The following is an 11,231-nucleotide window of genomic DNA, read 5'->3' on the forward strand; positions in this document are numbered from 1 at the left end:
CTCTTGAGAGGACTAACGTTGCTTTTGTGCCATACGGGTAGTTTTTAACAGAACGTGTGCACACTAACAAACGGACGCACTTGACCATCCTAATTATAATCCCGCCTTACTGTAGGTCACCCGAGGGAATATGTAAAGCTGTGATTACCTTATCTCATTTAAGACTTCATTCCTAGTATAAATTGTAGTTCTTTTCCCCTTGATTTGTAAAATTTATTTGATACATTTCTTTTTTCAGTTAGATATGAGTGCATGTTCGTGTTGTGTTTTGTTTTTATTTGTTCGACCCATATGTAATTTATTCTATGTAAGTTGGCTTCCTAGACTTGTTAAGTAACTCCTAAGTTATTTTAAGAAGCCAGCACCCTTTTAGTTTTAATTTTTATTGTGTAAATTTCTTCTTTTTATGTTTAAGGGTTAATAATAAATAAAAATGTTGTTGTTGTTGTGTGAACAGATATGATAAGAGATGGGGCTGAACTGGCCTGGTATATACTTTGATCGCTATACTAAAAGGTACAGGATTTTGTATTTGTTTAATTGCGCCTAAGGGCAGAAGCATTTTTTTTGGGCAAGATATTCCATCTAATAGATTTAATAGATTATACCTGCTATGGACTGGTCATTTATATTTAAAGACCATCCGAAAGTCTTGACAACTTTTGCCTTGACGTTATCAACATGAACTCAGTTTTTTTTGATATTCACTGAAAATCTATTGGCTGACAGCCATGACAAACAAACAGACTAAAAATTAAAAAAAAAAATTGCAGGGAGTAACCGTTTTTGTGTGTGCGTGTACATGTTTTTTACTATTTTTTTAATATTATAATATTATCTTTGGGATGTTGCATTGATTAACTAGTAAGCAAATTAAGCTAATTAGCAAATATTGTGAACTTTATATGTATTTGTATTGTACCTCTTTTGTCAAAATAAAAGAAATTGTTCGAAATTTAGCTTTGATTGCGTTGTGACTAAGGGTTATTTTTCCCAACCATAACAAGACAGATAAGAAATAACTTATAATAAAGCATTAGCCCGGAGTTTCTTTTTTAGAAGTACCCAGGCTTTTTTATAGGTTTATAGTCTCAGTGTGGGGTGGGGTTTTGGATGAAGTCTGTTTTAAAAAGATCGGTTTTTGTCAATAGCAGTGAAACACAATAACAGTCGACACAAAATTGAAAGATAAAAATTAAAAAACAAATTGAAACGGATAAAAACGACATATACATCATCATCTAACAACATAAAAACTTGTCTCGTGTTTGACTTTATACCAACAATAAGTTAACATCAGTATTTAAAGGCAACTAAGGAAGGCTTATTTCTCACGCCATACCTTAAAGTTAAAAATAAAACTTAAGGTAAAAGCTGTTAAAATTGATGCTAAACGTTTTCGATCTGTTCGATCATCATCAGACTCTGATGATGATCGAGGGATGAGGGATGCGACAATGGCCTGATGTAGATTTAAAGTAGAGTTCATATGAATTTTGGTTTTCTTGGGGCTAAGTGAACTACCCGCACCAAAGAGGTTTGAGTATAAGAACTTCCCTGTTTCTTCTATATAAAGAATAGTTTTCATTATCATATCACTTTAACCACTTTTAGTTATTTACATAATTTATAACCACTACTGTATATAGTCGTGGAGCTTTGTTTGTGATGAAAGTGCATTTCATTTCAGTATACTCATTTTAGCGGCGCTTGGTGCCACCAAAGCCTGCAAAACAGAACAAAATACTTGTTAAGACATTGTTGCTGAAAACTCTTGAAAGTTTATAACCGTTTTATCTACCTTGTGCCATTATATGGAGATGAATTTTCTCAACAATGACACGAGCATGGGACAAAGAAAAATTCTGAGTCCCCGACGGGAATCGAACGCATGGCCTCCCAGATACCGGTTGGGCGCTCTAACCAACTGAGCTACGAGAGACTCGTGGTGAACTGGGCCATTTACTTGGTTATGTTTCACCATTTCTATCATACGCTATAAAAGATTTGCATTTATAGCAAAAGACTCACCTGAGGCCGTCCGGGTGCTTGGAGGGGAAGGACTACTCCTCCTGTGACTGCTACCTGAGGTCCAACCAGAAGACCAGCTGTTATTGGAGCCAAACCAGTTGGATCCTCCAAATCCATACCCAGGCTGTCGCTGGCGGTAACTTGGACCATAGTAGCCATGATCAGCGTAGTAAGGACTGCGACGGCTAGTAGCGAAATATGAAAAATCAATAACCCTTATAACATATTATATGAAATGGAAATTATTAATGCAAAGGAGCTCTACTCCTGGCAGAATTAATATTTAATAAGTCAAGTCAAAAGTTAATTACCCTGAGCTTCCAAACAGGTACCCCAACAGTCCACCAGTCGCAGCTCCTGAAACACGTAAACAAATCAGCGATTTAATGTGTTCTAGTTAGTCTCTTAGCAAAAAAAAAAAAAAAAAAAAACAGTTGTGTCAGTTAGCCATACCACAAGGGTGTGACCATTTAATAAGTAAACACAGGTTTGACTGTACTTTGAATTAGTGAACACACAAATTGACAGGAATAGGGAAGAAGGCTCATTTTCAGGCTGGGAACACTTGCCCCAAGAGGCTTGAACATGGACTTTAAGTTTATTTAGTTTGATTAAGTTTCTTTCGCGCGCATGACCTTTATACCGCATCTACGCCAGATGAAGCGCGTGCACGGTAACGCAAAACAAGAAAACATTTTAGCACTTTTTTTAAGAAAAAAACATAAATTTATAGTACAGGAATAGGAAATAGCCTACCCAAGCATGGCCAAGCATACAAGTGTGAAACAGCAATGGTGTTTACCTGACCAGAATCCTGTTCCAGCACCAGCACTAGCATTTCCTGTATTGCTGCTAGAATGTGTTGTATGGTCACCTGTCATCAAGAAACAAACAGGTTTAAAAATAGGTCTGCAATGCGTATGTGCATTTAAACTTGGCACTTTGTAATTTCCATAGAAATGCATCAGATCATGATTCATGCATCTGTTGCTTGTCAATACTTTTGCAAGCCCTTCTGTTCCGTATGTAGGTTGGAAGGTCAGCAAAAAAGTTCAGTCTTTGAGAAGGTACAACACTTTAATATCTGAGGAGAAAACATGTACACTTTTCAACATCTTGCAACCTCATGGTCTTCAACCCTCCAAGTTTATTTTTTTTTCTTAGTGGCCATTTGGCCACCAACTACTCAAGTTTTGGTCGCCAGTGAAAAATTTTAGTCACCAAATTAAGCTGATGCTTTCAATCCTTTCTCTCAATTTTAGTCGCCAGGCTGGCGACCTTGGTTCAAATTAAGTCGCCAGCTCCAAAATTTTAGTCGCCATGGCGACTAAAATGGTCTTAACTTGGAGGGTTGGTCTTGCAGCAACAGGTCTTACTGCGCATGTGTGCAAAACTCAGGAGGACCCTAGGGGATTGCTAATTTACAACAAAGCTTTCTGCAGAAAACCTTTATTTTCCTATTGCCTTACCTGGGACATACTCAGGCCTAAAGCCAGGAGGTGGGGGACCAGATTGAGTGAAGCCTCCAGTGGAATTATTTCTAAAAAAAATGCTTGTTAAAGAAAATGTACATTATTTGAAAATGTGGTGTTGTTCCAGAAAATATATATCCATACCCCCACCAAGAAAGGTCTTTAAAACCCCTCAACCCTAATGGGAAATTCTATTATCAAAGCATTATACTTTCTTTTAAATTATTAATTGTAAATTTGAGAGCCAGGGATATCAACTACCAAACCACACAATGAAATCACGAGTTCCTATTTAACTTCCACTCCCCAAAGTAAACCTCAGATCAACCAAATAATTTGGTTCTAGCATGTAAGTCATCAAAGGACTTCATTCAAATAAAATATTCTGAGTAGTACTTTCTTGCCACAGACATCAGTTTTCAAATTTTCCTGCCGTGTGTCAGATTAAATAGCGGCCTCCAGCCTCGGCTGCTAAAAACACACTGACCTGAAATGTATTAAATCAGAGGTGTCATAATTTCAATTTTCCCTGCCTTTCTTCAAAATGTAAATTATCTTTGACAAAATAAAATTCACTGACCTTTTCCTGACCTTAAACAATCTTTTCCTGAATTTTGTACAATGAATAATGAAATTTAGAAATTTTGGGGGAGAGTGGGGATGGAGAAATTAAATTTTTTAACTGGAGCACTATTCAAGAGTTAAAAGGTCAACAAGGCTTTACAGCAAGGCGCCCAAAAGTGTGACCACTTTTAATTTATTCACATTCTTTCGTGCAGATTTAATCCAATCAAAAGCCGTGGATAGCTTGCAGTTGACTTCTGATTAGATTAAATCTGCACGAAAGAATGTGAATAAATTAAAAGTGGTCACACTTTTGGGCGCCTTGCTGTAACAAAAACAACTCGAGGGAAGTTATCAAAGTCATTCAAATGAAATATTCTGAGTAGTACTTTCTTACCACAGACATCAGTTTTCAAATTTCCGTGTCAGCGGTCTCCAGCCTCGGCTTCCAAAAAAGGTCCCCTTACAAGCATAATTTTATATACTAATGTTGTTCATGATTGCATTAATATAGTGCATAATATTATTCTGCTTGCTACAAATTGTTTTTTTTTTTTTTTACATTTTGTTGTCATAATTTATCAAGGATACTGTTGAGTGGGATTGTGTATCAAGCGCTGGTATATGTAATACACAACCCATGCAATGACGCCCCACGTAATAATTGTACCAAACCAGCTCCCGCAATTTCTGCAAAATATACAATTAAGGTGAGTATATATATACTAGTTATGCAACGCTTTCGAGTGGTATACTATGGAATATCCCACGAGTCACTTGTATTAAGGCCTAAAGGCTCGTGTGTATACCGAGAAAATACAAGTGACAAGTGGGATATTCCATAGTATACCACGAGAAGTGTTGTGTAACTATTTTATACCATGCCATAGAAAGTACGCTCACTAAATTTCATCGAGAATAAGATCGCAGCACACGATGGGAAGGTTGGGTTGAATACCGTCGAATATACAACGGCTTTCCGGTATTCTGATTGGCTGTATTTTCTATGGCATGGTATAAATATAATTATACAGTCATGTAGCTCCAGGTACTTGTACAGGGTACACTTGCAAGTGTCCTTGATTGCAATGGAATTTTTTATGGGCACTTAATAATCTACATGTACTTTATTACACAAAATTTTTTTTACCTTTTTTTAATTTGCCATTTAAAAGATTGGATTTTTCGCGACACTTTAATTTTGCGATTTTACCAATAACGTTACAAGTTTGATTATTTAATTTCCCTGTCCTTGAAAATGTGAGATCAGATGCATTACAAGCTTCCTCATTTCAAGAGGTGCTGATGTCTTCATAATTGTAAGACACAACATGGCCCCTATTTTTTTACAAGGAGCCGGTTAAATCCTTTGAAAAAAACTATCTCCTTCCAAACCTCCCCCAAGAAGCAGATATTTCAAAAAGAAATTACAGTGGATTGTGGAACAATAAGCATAATTGTATTATAAGTGATATTAGTACTAAGTATTTAAGAAATAAGGATTCTACCGGATGTTGTGGTTTAAATTTATCTTTGGTTTAAAAGTTTTCAAAACCAGTTTGATAAATTTAATTTCCTTTTGTTTTAGATTATAATCATAATGAATATGTGACAATAAAAAGATAAATATTAAAGTGGTTTAAAATATTAAAAAAAAACCTTCTGATTATAACACCCCCACCCCCTCCCTGTAAATAAGCCATTTATAAGCTCATCCAAAACCCCTAAGGAAGTTGTATAAGCCCAGGGCTTATTATAAGCAGAATTTTACGGTATATGACCTAAATCATGCCAATGATTACTGTATTCCCGCCACTAACTGTAAGAGCAAGTACCGGTACGTGTAGGCTGACCTGGTGTAGTGATTCCAATGGTGTCCACTGTGTCTGTGCCCAGAATGGTAGTTGTCATGGTGATGATAGTGACCTCCATGTTGATGGTGACCTCCATGATCAACAACATCAATTGTGTATTCCAGCTAAAGGTACCAATAATAAAAGTGAAGTATTTTTCATTGCCAAGTAGTTATTGATCACATACCTAAAAGTTCTGGTTATAAGTCCTGGGCTTATACAACTTCGTAAGGGGTTTTGGGTGGGCTTATAAACAGAGGGGTTTATATCCGAGAGGGCTTATAAGCGGAATAAAAAAAGACGTTTCGAAACGAGCAACGAGAGTGTTGATCGAAATACCTTTTTAAGTTAAGTTAAAAACGCATAATAAAACCACATTTAGCCCTGTTCAGACTGTCAACTGGCAGAGAGGGGCTTATATCCGGGGGGGGGGCTTATAATCGGATGTATTTTTTTTGTTTCCAGGTAGATGGGCCTATAAGTGGGCGGGGGGGGGGCTATAAGCGGGAGTGCTTATAACCGGAATTTTATGGTACACTATCAAAAAAACAATTAAATTAGCATTAAGGTACATGTACCATATAAAAACACCTGTACATGATCAGGACCCAGTTGTTCAAAAGAGGAATAATGCCATTCACCAGAAAAATCGCTATCGAGATCGAGTGGATAAGTGTTGACAACAGATGGCGTTTTTCGCCCTTTGAACGTGCAACTGGGTCCAGATGAATAATGTAACCAGTCAAAGCCTGAACTCTTTCACAACTCCTTCTTTAAGTTGTGTATGTTCTACGATGATCTTCCATGTTTCATTTCTAATGTGAATAAGAGGTTTTATTTATTAATTACAGCTTAAATTATTTGTTAATTACAGTTTAAATCAAATTTAATTTACTATACAATGTACATACCCCACAGGAGCCTTTGAGGACATATGGATCATCAGGATAATCGTAGCCTTCACAGTTGACAGCAATTTCACCAAACCTGTACTGACTGTCCATGTCTGCTTTACACTCCCACTGCAAATAAAAAATACTCAGAATAAAAGTGAATTTACTATGAATGGTCGTCTCACAAACAGAACTTCATACCTGATCTTGATTTAAGTATACTATCATAGATGCATTAAGTCCAATAATACAGCTCTTGAAGACACGAGTGTACAGTAAGCCACATGATTAAAATCATAGTGCCTTCTGGGTGTACATGTAGTCACCTCGTGGTTAGCGTGCTGGACCGTGGATTGAGCAGTCCAGGTTCAAGGCCTGGCGAGAGTGTTCTTGGGCAAGACACTTACTGTAATTTCTCTCATAGTGCCTCTCCCAAGCAAGTTTAATGCCGGGGGTATACTTTGCAACAGTCTAGCATTCCGTGCCATCCAGAGCTAGAGTTGAAATGATTCTAGTTGTTAAAAATGGGGATAAAGCCCAGACTGAAGGGCCACTAGGCCTGAATATTACAGAATTAATACCTTCTTAATGACAATGACCTGTAGACCTGATTCATAAGACATACATGTACTGTACAAAATATATTTACCTGCACGTCATAACCATCTGATCCGCGGTTGTAACACTGAACAGCACTTGGATTAAAAGCTGAACAACCAGCTGACCCACCAACACATTTTAATTGAGGCACTGGGTGGGTACGACGGGAATTTGTCATTCTTCCCTGATGTAATGTGACAACATTGACATCTGTCAATCGTATTTTGTCACTACTACCCCAGCCCAAAGCTGCAAAAGAAATTATAATGTTGTTAGTACAAAATTTATTGTAACATAAAATACACCATTTTATCTTGTCAGTTTACACTGAGTTACAGTTAAATTATATTTATAAAGGAAAACATCATTTTAATCTGTGATTCTCAAGGTTCCTTTTGTATTGAAGTGTCGCAAAACTAGGAGATTGGCCCAGATATAAACTGCAGGGGTATTTTGCAGAATGCAGAACACAGAATGCAGAAGGTCGGAACTAAAGCGCAATGGTGGAACATTTGATGGATTGGCGATAGTGTAATGCTCTAACCAACAAAGCAAACCGGAGTGAAAGCTTTCCACAAGCAAACTGCTGACCATCATTCTGTATTCTGCAAAATATCCCCGGGGGGGGGGGGGGGGGGGGGGGGGCACTCCCATACATGAGCTATATAGGTATGTGCCGCTGTGAAGGGTATGGTTTTCAAGCAGTTTAGTCTGGGATAGGGTATAGAAATCAGAGAGTTTTGGTCTAGAAAAGGGTAGCATTTGCCAGGAAACCGATCGACGGTATGACAAATAAAGTCCAGAAACTCGGAAGAGAAAGAGGCTTTCCTAAACATAAATAAAATAATCGCGGCATCGTTGTTCACAGATGGTTTTCCATTAAAACACTGATAATGATACAGTTCTAACAAATGCAAGTCTGGGTAGGGATTTTCATTGTCTAGTCTAGTATAGGGTTGCAAAAATCAGCTGAACATGGTCTGGTATAGGGTAAGGGCTTCAAATTCCCAGCGGCACACCCCCACCCAAAAATATACCGGGTGCCCCTCCCCCCCCCCCGGGAAAATATCCCTGCTGGATATAAAGGGTCTGGAAATTAAATCCACCTTTCTTTGCAAAATAAAATAAATTTTCCTCTTCACTTCGGATTTTTAACACAATGGTACATCTAAAATAACTTCTTGCTTTCTAGCACCCATAACGACGCCATCCGGCTGACTCAGCAAACATAACTTAATTACCAAGAAAATCTTTCGCTAGATGTCAGACGAGCTCAGGTACAATTAAACTGAAATACGAAACGTCTTTCCAACAGGCAACCTGAATTATCATTTCTGCCTATATTAAACTATAAGAGGTAATAGTTATAATTTGCAGTGTCCAAGAACGTATAAGAAGATGATTCAGGTAAAAGAGCTGGACAACATGCAAGCTTTGTGGAGGAGCTAGATTTTAAGAAAACATACAGGCTGTCACTTCCTTGTATAGGGCCAGCTGCGTTCGCAGCCGAATTAATGCTGAATATTGCTAAATAGGACTTTCACTATTTAAAAAAAGTTGGGAACATTTCCTACTAAGAAAAGATTGGAGTTTTTGCAGTACTTACCTGGTACAATGAAAAGACTTCCAAACAAAATAAACGTCAACAAAGCTCTAGAATTAATAATCGATACCATTCCAAATATTAGACGAAAACGAAAGTTTTCACCAGAAGTCGACCTTAATAAATATCTATGCAACCTTCTTTCTTGCACAAATCCTTCGAATCCAACGTGATTTGAGTTAATTGAACGCCACGATAAGTAATGACTGTGTTTGACACACGTCGAAGATAAAAATAATCCCAGAAATACGTCTCAAAACAAGATTGGTTGAAACTCTGTTCTTATTTCATGCGTACATGCACTTGCATCATTTTCGCCTACGCGCAATAAAAAGGACTGGCACTAGCTTGGCCCAGTCCCTGCTCGTTTGGATCACTTCACAACCAACGGCACTGGTTCCGCACTGGGTGCCCTGTGTTCAGCCAAATTGAATGAACATTTCAGATTTTTAACCCAATAAAAATGGAATAGTCAATATAGAAAAATAAAAAAAAAATCATATTGGATGAGCTTGTGTGCATAAAAGAAAACTGACGAAGGATACAGGATATAACTTTTTCATTTTTCTTTTTTTCCGAATATTTTTAACAATTGTTTCACAATTCAGCGTTTTGCAATTTCGATTTGGCTGGACTTGCCGTAAATTCAGGGGAGTGTAACGTCTTTTCAACCCTATTCTGTCTGAGTTGGGAGCAAAAAAAATGGCGCACGCTGATTTTAAACCAATCCCCAGCTACTGAGTTATTTTCAATTCATTATTTGAATCGTACAAATGGTCAACCTAATTCAACGACTCGTATAAGTCATACCACTCGAGTCTTAACTTTCATGCACGACTTAAACAAGTGGTGTGTATTGGACAATCTTTTCTTCTTTGAGGGCCTCCCAGGGGGATTCAATATGTTCCCCTTGTTCCCAACAAAACTTTCCTTGTGTTCGCTTGTTGTCTAAAAGTATTTCTTCGATTTTGGTGTTTCTTGTTACCTTAAATATGCTTTTTTCCCGTGTTATTAGTTTTACTTTTCTTTTTTCCCATAATTATTCCCAAAAAGTTAATGAGCATGAACCCCTGTTCCCTGAATCTGGGGAGCCTCTTCTTTGATTCCTGAGGAATCAAAGAGGAATCAAAGACAAAAACCCGTTAATGTTTTCGTCCATTCATAGTGGTTTACTAGGGTCTTTTCTTTCACGATTTACGAAAACTCCACTTTACACAATTTTCACAGTATAAAATGAAATATCAGAAAACCGAGAAACGCCGGGATTTTTTGCACCCTTTAAATCGCGAAAGACCTGACTGCAAAAGTCGCCTTGGGTAGCCCATTCATAAAAAATATTAAAGGCCGATTAAATAAGCTTTAATTTGATGAAAAAGGGTTTTAAGATATCTGCGATATAACTTGGACGCCTTTTGATGGAGTTATAAGCAGGCTTAAATGGAATTACCTTTATAAACACAACACACCAAATCAGTACACACGTTATAGTTTTATTATACAGCAAATGTGTAAAGCAAAGCGGCACATTTTCTAACAATTCTCAGGCTTAATATGTACTTGTTAATTCTGAAAAACTGAATTTTGTACAAGCATTAGATCAAGTCGTATTCACATGAGCAGGAATTTTAAGCAGAATTTTTGCAACTGATAAAGCGAATTGCTTTCCAAAACAGCTTTTTAGAGTATGTCCGAAGCCTTTTGCGCCTGAAAAAGTAAACAAAAGGACTTACACCGCTATACATCACAAAAACTGTTGAAGTCCAAGGTTTTACTTGTGTCAAAGTCCGAAGTGTCTCTTCACTCGCGAAAGGTTGAACAAATCGCGTTACAATTGCGGGAACATAGCATGCTAGCAGAGTAAGAACGATATAAAACACTGTTCCTGCCCCACGGAATCGGTCCTGCTGGCTTGCTGTTGCTGCTGCCATTTGCTGAACGGCTTCGGCTTGCGCCTGAACTTGTCGTTTGTGTCTTCTTGAAATGGAAAACATCTTGACATTACAGTAAAACAAAAAGGCTAACGAGAAAGAAAATATTAGTATCCAAATCACTTTGCCAACTGTTTGAGACGTGAAGCTGTCAATGGCAGACGGAATACCCAACAGAAACTGGTTAGCCAAGCAGCTGCGACTAGTTTTAGAAAGCGCTCTTTGGGAAGAATTGCGTAATAGCGAAGAGGGAAGACCACAGCGATATATCGCTCAACAGTTACCAC

General features: G+C 37.7%; 1 protein-coding gene across 1 annotated transcript; it reads right to left on the reverse strand.

Annotated features, from left to right (window-relative positions):
* Positions 1-262: 262 nt before the first annotated feature.
* Positions 263-9,327, reverse strand: LOC144639192 (store-operated calcium entry-associated regulatory factor-like). The gene is made up of 10 exons (XM_078498466.1): positions 9,020-9,327; positions 7,463-7,662; positions 6,832-6,942; positions 5,921-6,045; positions 4,659-4,757; positions 3,501-3,571; positions 2,834-2,905; positions 2,343-2,388; positions 2,032-2,216; positions 263-1,726 (listed from the first exon to the last, which is right to left on the reverse strand). Exons 1-10 carry the CDS (start codon positions 9,087-9,089, stop codon positions 1,701-1,703), a joined length of 1,005 nt encoding a protein of 334 aa, XP_078354592.1. The 5' UTR covers positions 9,090-9,327; the 3' UTR covers positions 263-1,700.
* Between the last annotated feature and the right edge of the window lie 1,904 nt (positions 9,328-11,231).

Source organism: Oculina patagonica, chromosome 14 (genome assembly GCF_052425735.1).
Source record: "Oculina patagonica isolate OP01 chromosome 14, crgOcupat, whole genome shotgun sequence".
Taxonomy (NCBI): domain Eukaryota; kingdom Metazoa; phylum Cnidaria; class Anthozoa; order Scleractinia; family Oculinidae; genus Oculina; species Oculina patagonica.